Genomic DNA, 27956 nt, shown 5'->3' on the forward strand with positions numbered 1-27956 from the left:
GCCCTCCTCCTGCCTGTCAAAGGGTTTCAAAGCTGCCGCATCAGGAACGGGTTCAGTCCACAGACTTCAGGGACTAATGACCCATGTCCTCTGCTCAGTACTGGAGTCCCAAAATGGTCCTAGGAGAAGGCAAGTCAATCCTGACAGCTGCTTAGAGGTCATCTAAGAACTAAATGGCAGAGAAAGAGACTCCCCCACTCCCTCCTCCCCTCCCCCCAAAAAATAAAGGAACGGAAAAAAAAAGTGAGGTTATTGTACTGAGGGTAGTTGTTTGCAGATCACTCAGGTGTGCTCTGAAGACCAAATCTCTACATCAGCAATTAGAAGGAAGCCCTGAGCCCTCCACCTCTTAGAAAGCACAATGGAATCAGATATCATGGGAAACACACACACACACACACACACACACACACACACACACACTTCATGGATCCTCTCTGCACGTCTCTCTAGGAAGGGAAAATGTGGGTGAGAGAATGAGGCCAGATGCACTCCAGGAGGCTGTGAGTTTAGCAGACCTACAAGAACACTGATGTAGGAGGCTTGTTCTTTTAAGTCCCGGAAGCCCTTTTATTTTTTTCGTTGGGACGTGTGTGAATACCTGTAATGCTGCTTTGCTTTCCAAACTGGCCAGTGAGTTAAACAGCAACAGGAGAGCAACAACAACAACAACAACAACAATACTTCAGTCTCAGCAAGAGCTCTCACCCTGGCCACCATGGAGTTTCCGGAAAGAGCTTATCTTGTGAATGACAAAGCCACCAAGATGTATGCCTTCACACTAGACAGGTAACAGCTATTGGTTTCTGCTTCACGGCTTTCTGTCTTCAATCCTCAATACATCCCTAGATCCCACAGCTTCAAGCTGGGAACTTTTGCTGTGCAACTTGGAACATTTTGTAAAATTTTATAAACTGTTGGCAGACTTGTATAATTCATATCCTGAAATATGCAATACTCTCCATGATTTGGGTCTTAAGTATCCTAAGAGAATGAAGGACACCCTTTGTGAATGTATTTCCATCTGCAGATTTCCTTCCAGAAAATAGACATATACAATCTAATGTGTTTGCCTTTCTTTTCCTCAATTAATTCTACTTTAAAAATAGATAGTACACTTTATTACATTATATTTAGTAAGGAGGGAGGCTTTTCAATGATGTGACAAAACTTTAGTTACATTGATCTTAAATTATTTGTCCACCTCTTGCATCATCTTCTACCAATTCATCCCTCTACCCTTATTCCATCCACACTTAGTGCTTTTCTCTTTGCATAAAAATTATTTGCTATTTTTTAATCATATAATATCATTAATGAATATACACACCTGTAATAAAAAGAACTGAGTTTAATGTTCTACATAGTTCTAGTTCCTTTGAATATCCCCCACAGTGCCATATGCAGTATATTAATTCATTTTCCTTTTTTTTTTTTTTTAAAAATTATGGGTTGAACACACCTGGATATATAATGGAGAAGAAAAGATTCCTAGTCCCAGATCTCTGTCCTCTAGAAACTTGGAGTCTAATATGGAATACATATAAGCAAAAAATCAATTACAAAATAGCATGTAAGTGTCATTCTGAGAGTGTTCAATGAGAATATCTCAAGGAAACCTAGATCTTAGCTGGCCTATGGCAGTCAGAGAAAGCTTTTCAGAAGTGATAGGTTGAGCACTGAAAAATAAAGGGAATTAGAGTAAGATTAGAGAAACTTTACACAGGAAGTAGGATTAAGGAAAGTTGTTTAGATGGGGATATTGCTGAGTAAAGACAGAGACTTACAAGAATGAATTTTGTGTGTTTTCACAATTTGGGGAATTTGGGGAATTCAATCCAAGTGGGGAGCAAAGAGAAACTCAATTCGTAGAGATGAAAGAATGAAAATCTGAAATACATTCATGCTAGGAACAGAAGTTAAGGAAATAGTTATCCATTAATAACACACATAGTGCTGTGTGTTTCATGGGATAAAATTAACATTCCAAAGAGCAGCAACATCATGTTTAATAGAATCAACTGTCTGAGCAGCTGCAAAGAAAAGCTTTCTCTCTCAGGATATTCTATAACTTTGCTTTGCAAACATATGACAAAGAACCAAACCCATCTATTATCCCTCCTTATTAGAATTATTTATTTATTTATAATATATTTTATTGATTTTATACATAGATGAATTGAGAGGGATAGAGAGTTAGAAACGTCGATGAGAGAGAAACATTGACCAGCTGCCTCTTGCACACCCCCGAATCTGAGGTCTACAGGAAAGCAGTATTTAAAAGTCAAAATTGGTCAGCATTCTTGCATTTTTCCCTTGTGGCATTGCCCATAAGCTGTGCTCTGGTGGGATTCCTGGCTTCTAAACTGCCCAGAGTTAAGTTCTCTCTCCTGGTCACTTACTACCTGGTTTTCTCCGGCCATGAGATTCATGGAAGATATAAAATAAACCAGTGCTCATATAAACAGTGCTAGAACAATTGGTGGCCCTGTTTTGCTCATGTTGCCTTCTCAGGGTCTTTTGAGTTGATGACCATTGGGGACCCCACTATTACAGTATATAGTTGTTTGTTATCAGGGTATATATCACATTACCATGGCAACGATGTATAAGTATAAATACTTTATGTGCTTCTTGCCAAGTGGTTCCTACTGCAATATGAAGAGTTTGCAGAATTGCTCAAAATCTTGGGTGCTGTTAACGTGATGGGTACAAACCTTCCAAAGTCAACTTGGCAATATACATCTAAGTCCTTAAAATTATGGATACTCTTTGACCAAGCAATTTTCCGTCTAGGATTACACTTTAAGCAGATGATAGTATATTGAGCAAAGATTAACTATAACAATATGAATCACAGTGCTGCTTATCTGAGCAAATAATTAGAAAAAAATGAATTGTTCAATAATAGGAATTCAGTTAATTAGGTTGTGACACAGCTATATTAAATATAACAATCTCTACAAGTTAAAAGTAATGATGCAGGATATTTAATAAGTTGAGCAATGTTAACAATAAATACAGCTAAGATTCAGGTCCCAAAGCTGTATCTTTGGGAGGATCCTCTGGTGACACAGTCATGTCATCCACAATCCATTCTGGCCCATCCTCACTGAGTTGCAACCATGTGATTTAGTAGTATTTACCCCATTCTCAGCTCCAGGAGACAGCATGACTGGGTTTAGCCAATATTCTGATTGGAACAAGGTCCGAGCCAATCAGCACATCCATATTCCTCTGGGTCTAGGGTTGGTTTTCATTTGGCCAATTCAGCACAGCATGCAACTTAAAACTCTTGTTCAGCAGTTGGAAATAAGGACACTTTCATTCCTTGCATAAGAAACAGCAAGTGTGTGGCCCTGACTGTCTTGGGCAACCATCCCACTAGCATGAGGAAAACCGCCTGAAGCACAGTTAGAACTAAAGCAATGGATCCAGAGCCCTGATAAACCATTCTGAAGCCCACTTCCTCCAGACATTTTCATTTTCACAACCAATGGTCTCCACTTATTGATTAACCTAGCATGAGCTTGCAATAAAAACATCCTAATATGGTTTCTAATTATGCACAAAAGTGTATTTGTATATTACAAAGTTAAACAACATGTCCATAGTGATGGTTTATGCCTAAGGTTACCAGTGATTTTCCTCTGTGCTTTTCTGTAATTCCCAATTTTCTATAAAAATATATTCTTTTATTCAGAAAAAAATAAGTATAATGATAATTAGAGTCAGAATCAAAATCATCATCTACCTATAAGCGGAAAACTGCAGATCTTTAATTCCAGCTGGCGATAAGACAAATGAAATAGCTCTTCAACGGGAGGCTAATTTATTTCTGTTTTTATACCTTTCAAAGTCATGAATACAAATAATCTTAATTCTAATAATCTTATTAATGCTTCTAATAAGTTTATTTAAAAATTAAATCTGATTAATTCAAGATCTTTGAACATCAACATTTGCATCAGTAAAGATTGGTTTTTAATTTACTGAAGTTCAGGTAGGGAAGCAGAGTGGGATGACCTGGAAAAAATAGGAAGTTTTGGAATCCCAGCTCTGCAATTTCCTGGCTATTTGTCCTCAGGCAATTACTTAACCTCTCTGAACCTTAATTATTTCAGCCAAGAAACTATGGGGTTGGACTAAATGTTATCTATAATCTTTGCATCTGTGAACTTCTATAAATCTATAATAAAAGGCTCTAAATAATGATTTCTGTGTGAGCAGAGCTAGCAGACCTGATATGTACTTTGTGCTATAGGAAGTATAAGTAAGTCTCAACTTCCATGGATTGGTAGAGATTGTGAGCAATGCTGTGTTAAGACCGTTTCTGAGGGACCATATGGACTTAGCAGGAAAAACTGCTAAGATCTATTAACAATGTTGTTGTGGAGAAGAAGATGACAGTGATGGCATGCAATAGTGGGAATCTGAATCATCAGTTGGCTCATAGACACATATCTAACAATGTTCCTACTCCTTTTTTGATTTGTGGGACAGTATCCAATATCTTTTCCAAATGAAAAGATATCCAATATCTTTTTCGAATGAAGTTATTGGGAAGGAAATGTATCTGCTTCCTATCTCCTGTTCCTTTAATATCTCTTAATCACTGGTAGTAGAGACTGAAGAAGAGTATGGCTGAATAAGAGCAAAACGTTTAGTAGTTGAGACTTCAAGTAGTTGCTTGTTCCTTACACTTGATATTTCTTATAGAAGGAGCTGTGCATTACAACTTTCTAGACAGCTAGCAAATGTCCTCACAGTGGTTCAGAGAATGGGTAGGGCTGTCAGTGGTGTTTGCAGCCATGTTCATTTCTTGCTTCTGTCAAACTCATGCGCAGTGTGGATCGCCAGCAGAAAACTGTGAATAAAGATCACTGTTCTGGAGAGAGGCCAGAGGAGCTGGGGTCGGGAGCCATCTATCACTGTCATGGCAATGCCAAGGCCACAGAGAACAGGGCAAACGAGCAAGTCTACGCCAAGTGGAAACTCTGGGCTGCTTCGGGAATATGCTTTGTCTTCATGATTGCAGAGGTTGTTGGTGAGTATTTCTCAAGGAAGCTCCTCTGATTAAACAAGCAAACGAAATCCTACATAAATACAGGAGGGTGATCTCGGTTCTTCTTTTAAAGTGAGAGTTAACCTTTTCTATAAGTATGAAGTAACAATGTGCTCATTGTAGATACGTTGGAAAATAGAAGGAAATGTAACAACATTCATCACTATCCCACAGTAGAGTGGTAACTGCCAATAAAATTATGAAGTATTTCCATACAATATATTTTCTATTCATAGCTCAGTTTTTCAGCACAGCCGAGAGCACACTAAATGCTTCTGACCATGCCATCAAATGCTCTTAAAATACTTTCACGCTTGAACAATGTACACTCCACTGTGATTTAAAGAACCATCTTTCCATTGTTAGAAATTTAGGGATCCCCCCCCCCCCCCCCTGTTTATGGACAATGCTGCAATAAAAAATCTTGAATAAAACTCTGCCTGCCTTTCTGGTTAATCCCTTTAAAGAGAGACCTAAAAATAGAAATAGTTGGTTGAAAGACATGAATATTTTTATTACTTCTTGATACATGTTGCCAAACTGCTATCCAGAAAGCTTAAAACAATTCCTATGTCTGCCAGGTCTGCATGAAAATGATTTCTCTCCAATCTTTACTAGAACTTATTTTAATCTTTTAGAAATCTTTGTTAATATATAAATGAATATGCTTTATTTTAACTCCCATTAGTGCTAGGATATTTTTTTTTTGCATGCTTATTAGTGATCTGTATTTCCCTGAAATGCATTCCTGGTGGCTTCTTAATGTCTACTTTTTAGATAACTTATAATTAGCTATATTGATCTCTGGGAGCTCTTTATATATTAGGATATTAAACTTTTGTTATGTTTGTTAGTATTTTTTCTGCTTTTTGTTTGCTTTTTAATTTTTGTTTAATTTTTGGTTTGACATAGAAAAGTTTAAAATTTTATATAGATAATTGTATCAAACATTTTATTTTTAAACTACTCTTTAACCAATTTAGTAAGCCTTCCCAGGGACTGAGAAGATAAATACCCCTTTGTTGTTCAGTTTCCAATCAATGTGAAAGTAGATATATTCTAAGAATTGAAAAAAAAATCTTTTTTTCTAAACAGCTAACAATGTTTCCAGTATCATTTATGAAACAATTATTTTCTCCATTGATTTTTGATGCTTCTTATATCATTTATCAAATTTTTATAAACAATAGGGTTTGGTTCTAAGGTATTTCATGATTCCTGTTGCTGGTTCTTGTCAGTAGTAACACATTTAATTGATGCAAATTTTTATGTTACATGATCTCTTATTCTTCCTTTATTATTCCTTGTTTAACAGAAAAAAAGACAAACATAATTTATTTTAGTTTATTATTTTAATTAAGCACGGGAATCATTTTGTTTGGGTTTCTCCAAAACCTAATTGTGATTTTAAGAAGGGGCATAAGGAGAAAAGTGAGTTTTGTGAATGAAAGACCATCTTGCTTCAGACTACTGATTAGACATCAGCTGGGGAGAAGATGCCATTGAGTCTCAGCATCCACACGGATCAGCGAAGAAGCAGAAGCAAAAAGTAGTGGAGGAAACAAGCCAGTCTCTATATCTTCCTGAGCTGCGTTGGCCATGGGGCGGTGCCAGGACTTTATGGGAAGGATGTGAATTTCCAGACATCACCTTTTCAAATCGCATTTCCAATGGGTTCTGTTTTTCAGATTTTCCATTTTGTCAGTCTCTTTCAAGAACAATGCAATATTGTCCAAAACTTTATGAATTTCAATAATGAAAAAGAATATTCCTTTGGCAAATGTGTCGGTGGGTGTCCGCAGGGCGTTTTCCAGGTTGGAACTGTTACAAGTAAATTATTTGCTACTCCACAAGCTATTAAGTCAGTTCCTTCAAAAGACATACCCTGGCTTTAGAAATTGTGTGCTATCAATAATTTTTGTAAACCAACTGGAAGAAGGTTATTAAAAACCCTGGATTTGTCTTGGACTGGATAAGTCTAAGTTCTTTTCCAGTTTTGAAAAGCAATAAAAGTCTGAATACATAGGCCATAAGACTGCATAGCTTGAAGAAAACAATTAATTCTGATTGCCAGCCATTAGAGTGGGAAAAATAGCTTAGCAGATGCTAATGGAATAATCATCCATTCTCAGATGGTTATTAATTTTGGGTAATAGAGAAAAAAATTAATAACCATCTGAGAATGGACGATTATTTCATTAAAAAAACAAACTCACTTTTCTCCTTATACCCATTAGTATAATCTATCACTATGCTTTTAAGAAAGATGACTTGCATTTTTAGGGGGAAATTGGGAAGCTATATTCTCATTCCTGGATAACTGGTCTATGAGTTCTAATGTGCCTTTCAGAGTCAGAGGGAAGTGATGTCAGTAATGAAATTAAGTGGATACTGAGAGACATTTGGAATTTGAGCTGTATTTATTTTGAGCAGATTTCCCTAAAACATTGTTCTCATCATGTTGATTCTGTCTTCAAAATTCTTCTCTGGCTCCCCGTTGCCTAGTTCAGCCCTTCACAACCTTTCCCCATCATGGCAGATGTAGGAATTTTTACTGGGCACCGAGGTAAACTGGCAGGAATACCTGTGGCAACAATAGCCTGGTTTAGGGTATCCCTCTGTGCTAAGCCCCAAGTGAGAGTGAACAATATTTTGAGGAGCTCTGGCATTCTGGACAAAATGAAAAACTTTTACTTTGCCTTTCAAGTCATTCCACCATCTGGCTGCCAAACAGACTATCAGTCTCCTTCCTTTACTACTTCCCTTCATGGCTTTCTGTTTCAGCCATTTATTCACTGAATGCAAGAATAATCATTCTACCACAATATCTCTGTAGCTTTGGCGTATGCCTTCTCATTTGAATGAAAAAACACTTTCCTTCATCCCCCACACTCATCAAAACACTGGCCATGATTCAAGAGCCCAGCCCACAGCTCACTTCCTCCCTAAAGCCATTTTGACCACGTCAGAGAAAGCAATTATTATTCTCAGATCACTCCTGCGGGATATGGGATTTGAGCAAATCCTTGAGGGAAGGGTAGACATTGAAAGGTGGCTAAGAGGGAGATGAGAGGGCCTTTCGGATGAAGGGGCCTCAATGGGCAGCACCTGATTATTGCTGTGGTCCCGCAGTAGTCAATACCAGCCTTGCCTGGAGAGACTGAGAGAGCTGGTGGGTCTGCCATCTGATTTCCCGTTATTCCTCCAACAATGCACATCTCCTTCTTTCCCAGGAAGGTTCCATGCTCTTCCACTTCTCTCTGTTCTCATTCCTATTATTACCTCTCCCTGAGAAACCCTCCTCTTCTAGCTAATTCTTCCCCTCTCTCCTGTGAAAAGTTCCCCAAAACTCCCAGTGGGAGTGGCTTTTTATTCTTCTAGTCTATTTGTCATGCATATCTTCAGCACAATGAGTGTTAGTAATGTAAGATTACAGAAAAGAGGTCTTGCAATATTTTTGTTTGTTTTTTCTATTTCTTTTTTTTTATTGATTTCAGAGAGGGAGGGAGGAAGAGAAGAAGGAGGGAGGAAGAGAGGAAGAGAGAGAGAGAAAGAGAGAGAGAGAGAAAGAGAGAGAGAGAGAGAGTGTCAGAGTCATTGACTGGCTGCCTCCTGCACATCCTCACTAGGGATTGATCCCACAACATGTTGGGCATGTGCCTTGACCAGGAATCAAGTTGTGACCTCCTGGTTCATAGGTTGACACTCAACCACCACTGAGCCGTGTAGGTTGGGGGAGACTGGGATTTTAAAACTTTTATCTGTGTGTATCCTCTTCCTGCACCGAGCACAGTGAGGGCTCAACAAATACCGATGGGACCATTGAATTAACTGTCAGTCACACCCCATGCATTCAGAAGCAAATGCAAGTTCAGTTGCAAACTACCTCTTGCAAACAATTTGCTCCACAGCCGCTCATCATGATTGCTCACAATTTTGTGGATGGTTCTTAAAAGTAGTTCTGATGGTCGCAGAATGGATCTTGGTTTCCAGAACCCCCCTATTAACATGCGTCTTCGAAAGCCAGGCCATTTTTCTTTCTCAGTTGCCTCCTGACTCAGCGGAGCCTCTTGAAGAAACCCCATAAGACCTCATTTTCTTGACTTGGGCTACGATTTCAGCTCAGCACATGGAATCACCGTCATCACTCATTGCTGAGATGGTGGCGTGCTGCTTATCTGCCTGCAGTCATTTCCCGGGCAAGAACTAATGCATTGGCAGCACAGCTTCATTATCAGGCCCCAGTTTGGCAGATAGAGCAACATTTCAGGGTAATTGGAAGGACAGCTGATTTGTTAGCAAAATGTTACTTTTTGGCTAATGAATCATTGTGATTTTTGCACTGACAGCTCAGTAACAAGCTTGAAGACTCCTTTCCCTCAGACCATTAAACTTTGACAAACCCGTTATTAACTGCTGCGAGAGCCAGCAGTCTGTGGGGGATGATTGCAATTATGAGCCATATATGTAATTTTGGAAAATCATTAGCCGACAAGGTGAGTCTGATGACCGAGGGCTGATGACTGACAGCCGCCGTCGCTTTTTAGTGCAGGAGGCAATAAACAGCCGCGGGGAGGACTAAAGCTCTTTGCTGGGAAGACGCGGTGGAAAGTAATAAAGGCTACTGCTCTCAAACAACAAGCTCTGCTCGGGAAGAAAGAGACAAGGCTTTCCTGTGGCTTCCACTTTGGAGGCTGGAGGGTCTCTGCTTAAAAGAGATCTAGAGGGAAGCAGAGGGAGCCTAGGGAACAGAGAGAACAGCCAGGCGGGCCTCCGAGGCGTGGCTTCTTTTCCTATGCTTCCCTGGACGGTTACAGTCAGTAGTCCCTTTAGAAAGTGCCTGTCCTTTCCCCTTCCTGTCCCCCCTATTCCTCACAGGGGTCTCAAACTCAGGTGGATAATGCCAATTAGTAGAGAAGACAGAAGCAGTAAAGACTATGGTAAAATCACAAGGCAAGGATATAAATAAAAACCCATCCGGGGGTCATTGTATCTATCATCTGGTTTGCAGACGGAAGTCCAGGTCCCCAGTTGGAGGGCGAGGCCCTGTGAATCTGGCTTTCCCTCTGCAGCCTCATTGTTTTGCATTGCCCTGTCTGAATCCTCATGTCCCAGTCTAACCGGGATGATCCCAGAGAATGCCCACACTCTCCAGTCTCTGTATCTTTACCCCTTAGGAATGGCCTTGCCCTTGACATTCATTTCTATATGTTCAAATCCTACCTATTCTCTGGGTCTCTGTTTCTTTACCTGTCAAATTGGGAAGAAGAGGTGGCCAATTGGATCAATGCTGATGTGTCTTCTAAAGCTCTGGGGTCTGTGGCATTTCACCAACTCGGGTTAGTACATACGAATCCAGTTGTGCCCCACACAAGGGTCCCCAACCCCCCCTTCCAGGCTGACTTCCCATTATGAGTTGGGGACCCTTGGTGGGTTGGGAACCCTTGTGCGGGGCATCATATCCTCACCCCGTGTGACACTGTGCACCCCCAGGTGGCCACGTTGCTGGGAGTCTTGCTGTCATCACAGATGCTGCCCACCTCTTGATTGACCTGACTAGTTTCCTGCTCAGCCTCTTCTCCCTGTGGCTGTCCTCCAAGCCTCCCTCCAAGCGGCTGACCTTCGGATGGCACCGAGCAGGTACAGTTCACCGACGGAGCGCTCGTGGTGGCGGTGGTGTGCCTCAGAGTCAAACCCAGGGTAGAACCAAAAGGGACAAAGCGGTCTTGCTGGAAAACTCCTGAGGCACATCTCTGGTGTGAGGGGTGAGTTAGACATGGGGTGGGAACCTGTGTTCTCTATGCTAATTCAGCTAAAGGCCAGATTAATCGCCTACCTCTGGTCCGATGGGACAATAGGGACACATGCAACCACCCCAGCCCCAGGGTCTCAGTGTAGGGCGAAGCCATGATAGCATTCATGAAGTTACTCTGTATCTGGGAAGCTCCTAGCATTTTGCAAGATAAGGTACAAACAGCACAAAAACGTTGCAGAGATGGAAGAACTTCTCACGGGGGAGTCAGGGATAGAAGGTGAAGGAGAACGGAGGGCAGGGCAAGGAAGGGCAGGGGTGGCCAACATGCTGACGTGGGCGGGCTTTGTTGAAAGGTGCCGCCAGGCACAGGCCACAGCTGGCAACTGTGGGCTGTAGGTTTACAAGCTAAGAGCGAAAGGAAGTTCTTCCTTCATACCAAACAATTTACCATCAGGATGTATTTTTTTGTTTGTTTTTTTAAAGATACTTTTATAAAACCTATTTCTTTAAATTTATTTCAGAGAGGAAGAGAGAGAGAAACATCATTGATGAGAGAGAATCATTGATTGCTTGCCTCCTATACATCCCCTAGTAAGGACTGAGCCTGCAACCCGAGCATGTGCTCCTACTGGGAATCAAACCCATGACCCCTGGTTCATAGGTCAATACTCAACCCCTGAACCATTGCGATCAGGCCACCAGGGGGTGGTTTGAATTGCCTTCCTTTAATAACCAGCGGGAGAGGGAGATAAGGCAATAAACGATGATAAAAAGAGTGTGATCTGAAGCTGCTTTCCCAGTCCCCCAATAGAGCTATGCTTATACTTTTGGCTGAGCACCAGCTATCTGTCTGTATAAATTTGTACCCGTACTTTACCCTTTTTAAAAAAAAAAAATTATTTATTAAATTGATTGGTCCACATGGACATACAGATTTCAGGTGTGGGTCTCTATGTAACAAGATCTGTGTAATGCATCATGTGCCCGCCATACTTTACCCTTTCAGATACCATTGGCCAGAGCTGTTTTGTAAACATGGGATGATTTGTAAACATAAGAGGGACTCGTAATTTCAAATCTTGCTTGGACTTTCTCATCCTGGCCATGAATGTTCATGAGCATTGACACACCAGAGGACCAGTGCTGCCCAATCGAACTCTGCCCCCAGGGAGACGTTCTGGAATAGAGTACCCGTGGCCACGGAACACTCTAATACATGGCCAGTGCTACTGATGGACTGGGTCTTTAATTTTACTTATTTTCACTGTAAACAGCCACAGGTGATGGATGGCTAACGTACTAGGCAGTACCACTACAGACAAAGAGGTGGACATCAACTAGAACATCAGGCCTGTCATTTCATGAATGCCTTTGTTTAGGAAGAAGCTAAGTACAAAAAGTGAATTTATTTAAAGAGAATATTAAATGTCTAATGGGACAGGTGGCATGTGGATATGGCAAAAGTTGTGATGATTGTATACAAGTGACTAAAGTCTGGGAAACGCTCCTCCACAATGAGAAACAACAGGCTACAGGGGCCTGCTTAAAGGAGGAGGTAAAAACTATGAATGTGCCTGACCCCTGACTCACAGAATGTTCCCAGAACCTGAATCCACCTTCAAGACTGAGTTGCAGATCCGGGTGAGGCATTAAGGAACTCCTAAGTGAGCAAATATACTTGACTCAGTGGGCACATTGAACACTATCTTATCTTGAAATGTTAATGCAAATGCCACATCCTATGTTTCTTTTCCTTACTGTTGCTCTTAAAATGCATCTAGAGGGTCGATATACCTCTGAGCGCACCTCTGTGTTTATAGGATGCTGGGCTGGCAAATGAAAATCATTTTTCAAGTGCCCTCTCAAGCCTTCCTTTTTTACTGTTTTAATCCATAGAAGCTACTGGTACTGGCACGCTGTCAGTGTTTCATGGCAAAATTAAGAGTTTCTAAATACCTTTTACTCTATGTGTCTCATTGTTTCATCTCCTAATAAGTTTCAATCATTTTAGCACCTGATTAAATTAAAATCCCCAAGGAAAACAGCAAGCGAGGGCAACAAATAATACGCTTTTAAAATTTGTTGCAAATTACCGAGTAACATGGAGCAAAGGAAGTCAGATCCTGGTGTTTTATAAATGCAACGCGAAAGTAGCTTGCCTTAGTGCTAAAATCATTCCACAGTTTTGCTTTGTGAGTTAGAGTGAACTAGTGTAAAGCTTCTTTTGTGAGGGGGAAAGAACATTAATGTCTCATGACTCCTGGGGATGTTAAGGTGATTCATGAATGCTTTGTGTGCTTGCATCCTTAGAGATCCTCGGGGCCCTGCTGTCCATGCTATGTGTCTGGGCAGTGACTGGTGTGCTGGTGTACCTGGCCTGTGAGCGCCTGCTGTACCCTGATTACCAGATCCAGGCCACTGTGATGATCATCGTTTCGGGCTGTGCTGTGGCAGCCAACATTGTGTAAGTCACTCCTCACACTGCCCAGGAAGCTTGCCTTTAACCCTGTCTGGACTCAGATGCGTGTTTGTTCTTGTTGCTTGTGTTCAATTCCTCCACTTGTGAGGATGGCAGAGACCTGACAGAGTGCTCAAATGGTTCTATGACTGAAAGAAGGTTGGTTGTGCTCATTTTAGTATTTTCATATCGGCTCCTAATAGCTACCATTTTGAATGCTTTTTATGTGTCAGGGACTGTGATTTGATCTTTTGATCTACATTATCCAGCCCTGTGTTCACAACATCCCTACTTTCCAGATTGGAAAACAAGCTCAGCAAGGTTAAAGGAATTGCCAGTGAGAAGGTGTAGAGCCAGGATCTGAATCAGACCCACCATACTCAGAATGGGGTCCTAGCCGTTCTACTCTCTCTTGCATATTGATGGTTCTCCATGGGATGTGACTTACTTCTACTCAGTTTTTATTACAGAGACATATTATGGCTTCCCACACAGCTGGATTGGAAGGGATCTTAAAGTTTATTTACTTTAGTCCCCTTTCTACTTTGTAATTCTCTCTTGCAACATCCATTTCATGGTCATTAGTTTCATATATTTTAACAGAACTAACAGCAGAATTTATTTCTCTCATAAGCACTCTACCATATATTTGTAATATTTTGACTATATAAAAATTCTACCTTAAGCTATGTTAGCTAAACTCTTTATATTCTACCTGTTGGTTCATTGCCTTAACCAGGTAGCCTTAAATTACTCTTATGGGATGTGTGATCATGTCCTACTGGACATTTTATCACTGCCATATTTGTCTGCTCTTCCCCAAATGAACTACTTGATTGCTATGATAATGGAGTTTTAAGTCCAGGACTTTGATCCTTTTGGTTGATTTGCTCCTTCTCATTTGCCAAAATAATTTTGGACAGCCCTATTTAAAACTATCTATTTGTATCTATTTAAAACCATCTGTATGTCTGTCCATCTATCTGTATCATCTGTGGTAGAGAGAACAATGGTCCCTCAAAAATTTCCACACTCTAAGGCTTAGCACTTCTAAATATGTTACCTTACATGACAAAAGAAATTTTTAAAATGTAATTAAATTAAAGATGGATCTTGAGATGGGGAGATTATCCTGAATTATCCAGATAGGCCCAATGTCACCACAAAGGTCCTTATAGAAGGGAAGCATCAGGCCAGAGAGGAGAGGAGATGCTGCATGCTGGCTTTGAAGATGAAGGAATGTAACTGACATCTAGGGGCTGGAAAAGGTAAGAAAGTGTGTTCTCCCCTAAAACCTTGGAAGGAATGCTGTCTTGTGCACTCATTTTAGATTTCTGACCTCCAAAGGTTGGATAAGATAATAAATGTGTGTTGTTCTAAGCTAGAAAGGCTTGTGGTAATTTGTTACAGCAGCAATAGGGAACTCATACACTATCTAGGCATCATCTGCTGGTCTATCTTGCAATGCCACGTGATACATTGCAATAGGATTACACAAGAGAATGAAGAAGACAGTGATAGGAGAATGGCATCTTAAATAGTGTTTTTAAAGAGAGGGCACAGTGGTTCTCTGGAAAGAGAGGAAAAGCTGAGCACGCACACTTAGAGAAAGCTCCTCCGGTCCCTCCAGTACCCTTACTTTGTGCCTACCTTTGTTCCTCACCTCATAGTTTGCAAACCATTGCAAAAGTCTCTGAGCTAAACAATTAGAAGAGTGATATTTCATCTGCTGTAACTGACTAGATCCCTATTTCCGCCTAGTTATATTGAAAATGTGTTTCACATTGGCATTGGGAGATCAATCCCAATCTGTCACCACTAGGAGACAAGCCAGAACATGTGTCCTGCTGACCGGGGATCAATAACATCATCTTTGCCTAGGAGAACAACATGTCTACAAGGCAGCAGGAAGAACAAAAATATTAATAATTTCCCAAGTCATATGGCACATAATTGTATCGATGTTACACAAAGATGAAGGGTGCCCCAAGCTAACTACCACATAAATCTGGACCCTCCGTGATTGAGTTTGACTTTTAAACAGATACCATCCACATCTTCTTTTTACTGCAAATGCTGTTGAACTTTGACCTTAATTTTAAGGTGCTCAGAAAGACAAGGGAATTAAAAAGCTTTGACTTCCCTGTGCAAGCAGGTAGTTATTAATGGGCAAGGCTACTGAGTGACTATAATGTTTCCTCCCAGAACTGGGATTACAGGTTCCAAGCACAGGTAGAGGCTGTGTTGTCTGAATAGACAACCACAATTTGGGAATAAATGTATTCCTTGGGGACTCAAAATCAGGACAAAAAGTTATAAGACAGGTTGTAAAAGGATTCCAGGATGAAAAGTATTGACAGAGCCTTAAGGCCATTGCATGCAAAATTTTCCCTGCCTGAACATTCCCTCCCCTCCTAGCCTCACTCTAACATTTCACGTCCAACTCAATTGCTTTGTCTTGCTAACTAAACCAGACTCCCTGTTTGACTATCTGTAGCACTGGTTCTTAGTAGGCTTATTATAATCAGAACTTTCCATGTATGTGTGCGTGTGTCTTTTTAAATTCTCTGCATCTCCTTCATGCTTGAAGCCACAATGGGGAGGGACCATGTCTGCTTTCACTTACTCTTATGCCCCTAAACATTTAACAGTGCCTAGTACACATGGGTCCCTAAGTACGTTTTTCTTCTTCTTCTTTTTTTTATAAAATGAGTGAGTGAAAGAATGAATGACAACATGATGAGCACACCTAGCAGACCTAGAGAGTCTAGCAACTGCCAGCCATGGAAGGCTGTCTGAAGACACCGAAATGGTAGCTTCGAATTGAGGCTCAATTTCTGCCGAAACATTGACAGTCTAAAGTAGGGGTGTCGAACTCAATCAGAGAAGGGGCCAAAATCTAAAATCCAGCCTAAATCGCGGGCCGAATGGTTTACTGAACAGTCATAAACTGTCATTGTGATGGAAACGCAGCGGAGTGCAGTGATGACAGCGCGGTGCGGGCCACATTGCAAGGCCTGGCGGGACGGATTTGGCCCGCGGGCCTTGTGTTTGACACATGTGGTCTAAAGAGTAAACATTATGTCAAAAGCAAATCCCGGTGGACACCAGTCAGTTCAGGTAGTGATGATGGCCTGAGAGTTGACACTTTTCTGAAAATAAGGGTACGTGGTACTAAACAATACTTCTTTAAAACCTCTGTTACAAAATGTACAAGAGAAGTTTCTAGGCAAAACACTCCTTGTTGGCCACCAGTAAAAAAAAAAGTTCTCCTTTTGCCTTTGGTCTAATACCTCTTGAAGTTGTAGATAAATAGAATCAGGGTGCATAATTTATAATGGCTACTACTTAACACTTTGATTTAGATAGGAAATGTTCAATTTTGCAATACATTTGTAATTTTTAAATATATTTTGCTCCCTGGATAAATAGCTACATATACATACACACAGTGTGCTCATCATTGGCCATTACAGTTATTCACATTTCAAATTCTTATGTAAATGAAAAAAATTAAGTAAAGGAAAAGATAAAAGAATCTAGCCCTGATGAAACTCACTACTTATTTTGTTTCACTCCTTTCTGCTGCTTTTTGCATTTGAAACTAGGACATTTAATTGAGCTCCTATCAAAGTTCAGCCTTAAGCTTAGCTCAGGACCTGACAGTAAGTAGACCCTCAATGATACTTCCCCTCCTCATTGTAAAATATTTGGCTTTCATAGTGATGCTTTCCAGTTTTAATGTGAAAGGAGGGCATTAGGCAGGTGGAAATGAAAACTGAGGTGAATCTTCCTTGTCTGCCCTTTTGTGAAAAGTTGAAAATGCTATGATCCACTTGTGTTCAAAATTAGTCCAAATGAGTTTATCTTAAAACCTGAATATTTTAATCACCTGTCAATTTGGATAATATATGCTGCTGTTAACTCTTCCGTTGTGCCAGGTAGGTGTTTAAGGGTTAATGTCCCGTGTGCTGAGAACACTGTTCTCTTGTGCAGACTAAGTGTGATTTTGCACCAGAGGCCTCCAGGCCACAGTCACAAGGAAGTGCAAGCTAATGCCAGTGTCAGAGCTGCTTTTGTGCATGCCCTTGGGGACCTGTTTCAGAGCATCAGTGTGTTAACCAGTGCACTTATCATCTACTTCAAGGTGAGTATGTTTGATTTAACTCACAATCATAGCGATTTTATATACCAAGGAATATAAAAATGGGTCCTCCAAAATTAACTGAAAGGAGGGTGGAGAGACTATTTTTTTCCTAAACACATAACTGTGCAAATTTTAAACAAAGAAACAAATAAACATTTAAAGCCTGAAAACCTTGGACTTTCCAAATTCTTAAGAGCTCTGTCTTTAATCGCAGGGCTTCCAGTCTTTTAAGAAAGTAGTTCCTTTTGTCATTGGGTCAATATGCACTACAATGGAACCATAAATATCTTAGAGATCTTGGGTTGTAAGCAACAGAAAAAATCTCTAGCTCACTTAAGCAAAAACAAATAAATAAAATATATGTAAAAATAAAGTTATATATAATTATATATGTATAATTATATATATAATATACATATATTATTTATATATATTATTGGCTGAAATTTATTGGATGTACTCCAGAGTAAAATCAAGATACAAATAAGGGTCACTTTTGTTATATAGATTTCAGAAATTATCCAACTTCTGTACCAGACACCAAACTGAAATGAATATGACTCAACTCATTTTTTTCCAATTTCTTATCATTACGCTAAAGATTCATATTTCTGGGAAAGGAGCCTAGCATGGGTCTTGTACCTGCTGCTTGGCCAGGGGAGGGTAGAACACCTGAATGTCCCACAATATCACCCACAATGGGGGAGAGGTAACTTGCTCCCAAAGGTCAGCGTGTTCCTAGAAAGTGGGAATGGCTCTGGGTGGGCCTCTGGCCCTAAAAAAATATGCATTGCAGCTCTGCATTTGGTAGTACTGAGAACCAACAGGGGTGGTGAGAGTGGAGGCGGGAGGTAATGGAGACAAGCATTTACCTTGGTTCTATCATGACCGCCCAGTTAGTAGGGACTCTACATTAATTTTACTAAAAGTGAAAACACGTAAATACAAATTACAAAAACATATCTGAATTCAATTGAGCAAATGCTCTCTGCAAGCTTTAAGTTTAAGGAAAAATAGTTCAAAAATTGTATGGGTTAGTTGAGTTTGACAATATGCTTATAAAGGTTAGGTTTCTTAGAGATAATGAGGCAGACTTCTCTGATGCCCAAACTGCATCAGAGGCAAAGTCGCAGGTGTTTCACCCTGAGGCTAAGGGTTTCAGGGGCCAGAGAGGCAAGAATGAGGCCTCAGCTTGTACTCTTAGGATTGGATCAAAGATGCCTGTCTCGAGCATGTGTCATACTTAGAAGGGGAAAATAAACCACACTAACCCCAGTCTGCCAAGACCAAGCTCCAGCTGTACCTTGGGCATATGCAACCTCTCAGCAGATGACAGGCCTTCTTCTCATCATAATTAAGGCTGAAAAGTCAGCTCATCGCAAACTCTGTACTTCTGTTCCGTTTCTGAGAAGTCAAATCAGGCCTCTTGAGAAAATATTCAAGAATATCTCTCCCTTCACTTCTTAAATGATGGGAGAGTATGCCCTGTAGTCTCTCTTCTTCCATCACTGGTAGTGTAAAGCTTAAAACAGTTGTGGGGAACATCTGGCTTGAGGGCTGTATAAGACCCCAAATCATTAGGTTCAGCCCTATCGAGGCATTAGGGGTGAGCTAATTAAATGTTTGACCAAATATAGCAGGCTAATTTTTAAGTTGATAATTTTGTATGGCCCTCCAATGATATTATAAATATCCAAACAGTCATTGGCAGGAAAAAAAAAAAGGTTCCCCACCCCTGACTTAGAAGAAAGATTGAGTCTTCAGAAAGTTGCCTCTGAGTTGGATATCAGGTGTCAAGTTGGATGTGAAGTAGGGGTGAAAGAGTGATAGAGAGGGAAGGAAACAGGAAGGTTTACAGATTTTATTCATCAGACTTTCTTCAAAGGAGACACACATTCAGTTAACCAAAGCCCCTATATTTTCCAGCCAGACTATAAAATGGCCGATTCAATTTGCACATTTGTGTTTTCTGTCCTGGTGTTGGCGAGTACTGTCACAGTCTTAAAGGACTTCTCCATCTTACTCATGGAAGGTAGGAGCGATTTTATTATTCTCAAGATCCATGTTTTATCTTCTCTATGACCATAAGAGGTAGTAGCCTCGAGGCATGTTCACTATTAAATGCATCACAGAGAACATTTAAACTGATAAAGAATTTGGTGAAAAACAAATATTGTGATTTTCTTTCATATGGAACAACTAAAAAGTATTGGTTTCTATTTTTCCTCCAGCAACTGTTCAATGATATGGGTCAGTGTAAAAACAATATGCACAAACACTAAAGATAGACATGGAGGAAGTTATTGTAAAAATATTAGTTTGTCCCTAAATGTATGGACAAGACCCAAGAAAGACAGTATAAACCTATCCTTAGCAGCATTGTAACTATTCAGAAGGTTTTGCCTAAAACCCTTGTTAGACTAGGCCAGTGGTCAGCAAACTCTTAGTCAACAGAGCCAAATATCAACAGTACAATGACTGAAATTTCTTTTGAGAGCCATATTTTTTAAACTTAAACTTCTAACACCACTTCTCCAAGTAGACTAGCCCAGGTCGTAGTATTTTGTGGAAGAGCCACATTCAAGGGTCCAAAGAACCGCATGTGGTTCACAAGCCGCAGTTTGCCGACCACAGGACTAGGCCAGCAGTTCTCCAACATTAGTAGCATCAGAATTGCTTGTAGGGTTTGTTAAAACACAGATTGCTGGGTCCACCCACACCCTTCCAGGGACATAGGTCTGGGTTGGGGCCCAAGAATCTAAAGTTCTAACAAGATGCTAGTGCTGCTGGTCTGGGGACCACACTTTGAGAACCGCTGAACCAGGCTTTTTGTAGCACTTGGAGATACCTACAAGAGGGTGCAGGGAATGGCTCCCAGAACTTCTACCAGAACCAGAGGTTTGCATCATATCAAACATTTGGATGATCATAAATATCCGGATATTGGATAAACTTTTCTTTTTTTGTCTTGCACATTTTGAAATAAGGAAGATGCAGTCTCAGAGGGCCATTGCATTTTTAGTGTTCAGTGCCACAGCTACATTTAAGGTTTCTGTCCTCAGTGGGCAGTATCATTGTTGGCAGATGATAATGTTGACAATAGTGAAACCAAATGGAGACAAATGTCAGTAACAAGCGAACTTCTTCACTCTGGAGGGAGGTGACAATATTTGACTTGTCAAGTCACAAATACACCCATTTCCTTTCCTGAGGGCCAAGTGCTGCAGCACTGTTGTCGCTAGGATGGCATTGACTAACAGGGGGATAAAAGGCAGATTGGTGCACAACTTGAGACGACTGTATTCCACTTTCCCTGTCTCTCAGGGTAGATCTGCTCTGGTGATTATCTTCCTTACTTATTTAAAGAAAGGACAGTTAATTATGGAAACTGCCAGATATCTGGCAGATGCTTAATTTCTAAACTAGGTTTTCACATTAGAAGAGCATAAAAGAATCCTTATCTTGGTAAAATTTAAAAATAATATGCAAAGATAGAAAATGAATTTTAAAAGTCTCCCCCTTTTTTCTACTTTGAATTCTCAGTCCCATTCATCAGGAGTAACATCTACTTCTAAGTTAACATACATCTTTCAAAAGATATATATTATATATTTATGCATTTATTGTGCATATATATATATGCACAATAAATGCATAAATATATAATATATGCAAATATTTACATATATACACATACAATGTATATCATATATTATATATTTATGCATTTATTGTGCATATATATGCACAATAAATGCATAAATATATAATATATGCAAATATTTACATATATACACATACAATGTATATCATATACATAATATATGTAAACTGTGTGTGTATGTATTTTTTAAACAAATAGGATTCTGTTTTTATACTTATTTTGCTCTGTACTTGTTTTTTTCACTTAGATATCTTTCCATTTAAGTACATACATAGAAACACCCCATTTTTTTTTTTACATAGCTATAAACTATTCCACTGTATGCATCTATTTGCTTATTGAAGGCCAATGTTAATGGCATAATTAACACTCCTGTGCATTTATATTTTTTTTTTTTTTAGCATTTGTACATCTTTGGAATAATTCCTAGAAATGTTATTTCTGTTTCAAAAGTTCTTTGTATTTTGAAATTTGACAGATATGATCATTTCTACCAAAACAACTATTGCAACATCTCTTTGGCCAATAGAATATAACAGTGCCCATTTCTTCACATGTTCCCCATCATGGGGTATTATCAATCTGCTGATTCTCTTCTTTCCTAATCTGATTGGTGAAATATTTTATCTTATTAATTTAATATGCAATTCTATAATTGAGTGATTTTTTTCATATATTTATTAACCTGGGAAATTGTTTTTTAAATACTAACTTGAGTATTTTCCTGGGTGCATTAATATTTTTGCAGGCTTTCTGTCGGGAAAAATGGTCCCTAGAATGTGATGTAGCACAGAGTTCAGTGGGAGCATAGCCTCATGCTTGTTGACATTATTTCATGGGGTAAAATAAGTAGTAGTGGACTTGTGTTCATCTTAAGCATAGGGAGATAAATGAGGCAAGAGAGACAAAAAGTAATGGGATCATGACTTCAACATAAGGGTTCTAGATGAATGATAGCAGGTCTTCAAGAGCCAAATGAAACTCAGCAGAGATGGCACACTAGCATAATAGTCAACTTCTGGTTGCAATTCCTCGAGTCTAGCATTTTCATAACACCTCACACTCAGAGCATGAACTGCAGACCCTCACATCCCACTTATCTATGTGACCTTAGCAATGCTTTTTAACCTCTCTGTCTCCCAATTTCCTCTCCTCCAGTTAAATAGGAATTGGAGCACTGATAAAACTAGCTCGTAAGGTTCTTGTAAATCTTAAAATAAGATAATTATCCTATTTAATAAAGATGGAAAATGCAAATTGACCATAACTCCACAACAAAAATCGTGGTGCCTACAGCCAATAAGGACAGAATATGCAAATTGACACAACAAGATGAGAGGTAGAAGGTGGCTCTGGCCTGAGAGAAGGCAGAAAGGTGGCTCCAGGCTGGAGTGAAGGCAGTGCTGGCAGCCAGGAGAATTTGCACGAATTTTTATGCATCAGGCCTCTAGTTATAAATAAGTGCTTAGCATAAGCCTTGACCTACCATAGGTTCTCAACAAAGCTATGTCATTATTATTTTTACTATAATACAATAGCCTCACCCATGACTGCATATACATTCTATGACTAATCTGAGGAAAAAAACACATACCACTAATTTGTTTCTGCTATTCTGAGCTTTGTGCAGCTCAGTCAGTAAAATTCCATATTGACCAACTCTTTTTTACCTCTGTGAAATAATATGAAATGGGATTAAACTATACTCAAATTGTAGAGAATTTTAAATTAGACCTAACTAGAAAATCTCAAAGAGGAAGGCTCTTAAATACTGAAAAAAAAGGAGGGTTAAGGATTCCCCCCCCCCCCTTTTTTTAAGTATATGCTTCTTGACTAACTGCTCATGACAATCTGAGAAGCTTTAAAAAAAATACTTATGCCCAAGCTTCACAGCCAGAGATCCTGATATAATACTAGTGACTGGGCTGGGGACTGGCTTTGATGTTTTCTAATATGTAGCCAAGCTTGAAAACTGCAAAGTAGAACCACTATCCAGTGACTTGTAAATAGAATTGAAATGGTTCTCAACTTTAGCTGTGTGTTAGAATCATCATGTGAGCTATGGAAATACTGATGGTGGAGTCTTATCCCCAAAGAATTTGATTGAATTGATCTTGGGTGCAACCTGATCATCAGGACTTCTAAATTCTCCTCCAATGAAACTAATGTGTGTCCAAGGTTGAGAGAAGCTCTGGAAGAGTGTAGGTTTCAGAGTCTCATTCACAGAAATCTTCTTCAGAAGGATGGACATGCAGCTGAAGCATATTTATTTTTATATGGTTGGTATATATATATGGTTAAAGTAGAGGCAGAAAGGGGGTCAGCCTTAGAAATCTCTTCTATAGTATTCTCTTTGGATCATCTTCTGTTGATGGGAATTTAACTATTGCACCCAATGGCTTTTCCCATTGTTGTGCTGGTTAAGTTGATTTTTAAAAAATTCTTATATCAAACTGATATCTTTTACAGTTCTAACCAACCACTGGCTCCACTTGTAGCTAGCCAATGCAAGCAACCTCACACTTTCACACCATCTAGCCTCCTATATGACAATCCTTGCAATGTTTTGAAAAAGCGATCCTGCTTTCTTAACCTGCTTTTCTCCAGGCCCAGAGAATAGCTGATTGGCTGCCTGTCCCCCGATCCTGCTGTTCCTTTAGAAATAAGGATGACATTCAAACTATCCTACTCTGTGATATGAATAAAACCCTCACTAATTACCTAAATTAATAAAAGTTTTACAAACAATAATAAAATGGTTTTACAATATTAGGGTCACCTATTAAAACAGTTCACTAAAGTTAACTGTTAGATAGCTCCCATTTGTGTAGCATTACAGTATACAAAGGACAGTTAATTTCTGATATTCTCCTCAAAGAACTCTGTGAACTATATACTGTTCTTATCACCCTTATTTTATTATAAATGATGCTAAAAATCAGAGAAGTTCCAAGATTTAGGTATTCAAAATAGTTGTAGCCAGAATGCTAACCCAAGATTATCTGATACCAAATCCCATGTTATTTCATTTTACTTCCGGAGTGTATGCAAAGATCATTGGAAAAAGCACAACTGGATTAATAACACATCCACAAATGAATGATGATCCCTGTGGTTGATTACTGCATAAGTAAAATCTCAAAAATTTTTGTGAACTTCTGAGTAATGGTAAACCCTTAGCAATAGGGGAATCTGATTTGCAAACATTTGAGATAAGATTCCATAAATGAAAAGGGCACAAGTTGATATTTGGGTGAGGACTTTGCAGACCCAATTGGCCATCTCGATGAGCTATATTCAGTTGAGTAACAATAGCCTCCCATTCTTTCCTTCTGTCAGGTGTGCCAAAGAACCTCAACTACAATGCTGTGAAAGAGCTCATCTTAGCGGTAGATGGCGTGGTGTCTGTGCACAGCTTGCACATCTGGTCTTTAACAACCAACCAGGTGATTCTCTCGGCTCATGTTGTTGCAGGTCAGTAAGACTGGACAAAATTCAGTCCTTGTTCTGTAAAGTCAGCAATTTCCCTCCTTTTTGTAGAGCTGCCCTTAGTAGCTGATGCCTGTCTACACAACTGTGAAGTACTTTGTACAATATTACCAAGGGCCTTTGAAAACCACACCCCTTGTCAATGTTGTCATGGCAACAATGATAATGATATGCCTAGTAGCTGAATGAAGAGGGTAGGACAAAGGGGGAAGAATGCCACCCAAATTTGAAGTCCTTAGGTTCTGAATATTAGACTTCACCTGGTTGGCTTGGAACTCAAACAATTAAATAATAGGAATGATTTCAACAATAAATCTTCATCGAGTATCTCCTGTCATGCTTTGCCTCTCACTGAAGACAGAAAGATGAAGCATACACAGGTTCCATCTTTAGGGTTCTTTTTTCCTTTTCTTTAAATATATTAATTTCAGATAAGAAGGGAGAGAGAGAGAGAGAGAGAGAGAGAGAGAGAGAGAGAGAGAGAGAGAGAGAGAGAGAGAGAAATATCAATGATATGCTGTCTCCTGCATGCCCCACACATGGGGGATTGAGTCCACACCTGAGCATGTGCACTGACTGGTAATTGAACTGTGACCTCCTGGTTTCTAGGTCAATGCTCAATCACTGAACCACGCTGGCTGGGCCTTAACATTTTAACAACCTAAAAAATTTGGTAGTAAAAATTAATGGTGATTTTTTTTTTTTAACTGGGTGGTTAGAAATTCTATAACCATGTGAAATAATTTTAGGAAATTGGATTTATTTTAAAAATGGCTTTCTCAAGTAGGTGATTTTGTCTAGGTTATGTCCTAGAGCTGAGAAACTCAGTGGTGGGAGATGTCTCTCTGCCTCAGGAGACAGGCCAATAAGATACATGAGGCTGCTAGAAAGTAACTCAGGAAGTTATTTAGACTCAGGGTACAGGAACATCAGTGACAGTCATATGAGGACTTTGCTTTTTCAGACAACCTGATCTTTGCCGAGCGGCTCAGATCTGGCTATAGGGAATTTATAGCATCCACAACACTAATATTTTATTGCAAATGGAAGAACCTAGTAATCATGTTACTGTGGAGGGAATTTTACAGCCTCCTGATACCTTTGGGGACAAGAGAAAAGATGGAGTGAGGGTTGCTGCTCTAAGAAAGGTCTGTGGGGAGCCCTAAATGCTCCCTGCCTCCTGTCACTAGCCTTAATATAGGTTCTGGTTAGATATAAGGCTGCAACCCAGAGGTCCCTGGGGACTGGTGAGCAAGGCTGTATAAGAAATAACAGTTTTGTCTTGGCTTTTTCCAGGGTGCATTTCCATTTTCATACTCAGCTCCTAGGAGTGCCAGATCCCAGAGATAATTATGAAGAAGAGCTTCTATAGTGTCTGGGTACTTGGCTGCACTAAGCCCCCTCCCCTGTCCCCTAAACACACACACACACACACACACACACACACACACACACACACACACATTGTCTGTGTAGATGTAGTTGATTGTCAGAGCCAACCTGGCTCCTTCTGAGCACTAGGCCTGTGCCCCACCCATTCAAGTACTTGAAGCTGGAGATGTAGTAGTTGCCTATTTGTGCGCAATCAATGTCAAGCTCACTATGATTCCTCTTCAACAGCATCCAGTCGGGACAGCCAGGGCATTCAGAGAGAGATTGCTAAAGCCCTCAGCAATAGCTTTCCTGTGCATTCACTCACCATTCAGATGGAATCTCCTGCCGACCAGGACCCCGGCTGCCTTTTCTGTGAAGAACCTCAGGACTAGTTCAGTCAGACTATCAGCTTCCTGAGTTGATAGGTCACTACATGATGCTCTGTAGTTCCTGGAACATAAACAATAAGGAACCAAAGGAAGACGTTTGAGAAACTGATGATACAGTACAATGCACATTTTATACTTCTTTATTTAGCTCCATCCAACCATGAATTAGATGCATGTAGATTCACTAATCAATACTGATTATCATCAGTAGCTCTGTTCCATTTCAGGAATATATGTGTGGGCCACTTCTAACTGGGGCTGAAATAACAACTGTTTGTAACTATAGGCCTTAAATAGTACATCGCCCTTCAACAGCACAGCCCAAGGATGAGTGGGTCGAGATGAACTAAGGCCGAGGTCAGCAAACTGCGGCTCTCGAGCCACATACAGCTCTTTGGCTCCTTGAGTGTGGCTCTTCCACAAAATACCACGGCCTGGGAGAGTCTATTTTGAAGAAGTGGCATTAGAAGAAGTTTAAGTTAAAAAATTTGACTCTTAAAAGAAATTTCAATTGTTGTACTGTTGATATTTGGCTCTGTTGTCTAATAAATTTGCCGACTACTGAACTAAGGGAAGTCTGAGCAGGAATCTGTGGCAAGGAAAGTCACAACAATTTCCAAAAACTGGAGAAATAAAAATAAGAAGAGCCAAGTCAAAGATAAAGCTAATCTGAAGGCCAAATACCTCAAAAGAATTTGACTTTCCCACCAAGTTGTAATTTGATTTGAGGCAATTCTTTTGAAATCCCCATCTACCAACATCACTGTTAATTAAATGGGGTAGAAATGTCCTTGTTCCATCTTGCTTATAAGTTCTGTTGTATTATGTCTGAAACTATTGAATGATATTGTACTTCTCTGTATAAAAATCATGGGCAAATGCAAAATTATAAAATTTACTGCTTTTTAAGAGTTTTCATATGGTTGGATCTATTAATAAAAGAAAATGGGAAGACATAAAAAGGCAGATTACTTATTTCAAGTCACATGGAGAATAATTTAGTCAAAAAATTAATAAGGTCTTGAATAATATTTATGTAGTATTATTGTCCAACTGGGCCATTTATCACCTAGCTTTATTCTAATGATAACTTTGAGAAGTTGTAGTTAATACCATACAGATAAGGACATAGGCTCATACACGTTAAGTACCTTAACCATGTCTTTTATTTATTTATTCAAAAATGTTTTTTTGAGACCGGCTATGGACTGAGCATTGGTGGACCAAGCTGATATGGCCATTGCCTTCATAGAGTTCTTTCCCTTTTGTGGGAGAGACAGGCATTGCACTAATAAATACCACCAAGAATGTAATACAAATAGTGGCAAGTGATAACAAGAGAAAAGAGGCTGGCTTAGATTGGGGGAGGTCAATGGAGAGCCTCTTTGAAGAAGCAGCTTCTGAATTGAGAGCTCAACAACAACAACAAAAAAAATCAGATGATAAGCAAATGAAAGTAGAAGGGAGCTGGTTTTTGGAGAAGCAAGATCATGACTGGAAACTCTGAAGAATGAAATTGGTGTGTTTGAGGAATGGAGGGAGGACCTTGTGGCTGGAGGGTCTCGCGTGAGGGGGTGAATTTAAGGACCTGAAACAGGAGAGATAAACAAGTCCA

The 27956-nt window shown here is 39.7% G+C and overlaps 1 protein-coding gene across 1 annotated transcript; it reads left to right on the forward strand.

Annotated features, from left to right (window-relative positions):
• The first annotated feature begins 268 nt into the window (after window positions 1-268).
• Window positions 269-27285, forward strand: SLC30A8 (solute carrier family 30 member 8). Its single transcript, XM_036437388.2, has 8 exons — window positions 269-789; window positions 4848-5047; window positions 10559-10705; window positions 13131-13284; window positions 17275-17425; window positions 19352-19457; window positions 24429-24563; window positions 26199-27285. Exons 1-8 carry the CDS (start codon window positions 719-721, stop codon window positions 26342-26344), a joined length of 1110 nt encoding a protein of 369 aa, XP_036293281.1. The 5' UTR covers window positions 269-718; the 3' UTR covers window positions 26345-27285.
• Window positions 27286-27956: the final 671 nt, after the last annotated feature.

This window comes from Pipistrellus kuhlii, unplaced genomic scaffold, assembly GCF_014108245.1.
Source record: "Pipistrellus kuhlii isolate mPipKuh1 unplaced genomic scaffold, mPipKuh1.p scaffold_m20_p_14, whole genome shotgun sequence".
NCBI classification, from domain to species: domain Eukaryota; kingdom Metazoa; phylum Chordata; class Mammalia; order Chiroptera; family Vespertilionidae; genus Pipistrellus; species Pipistrellus kuhlii.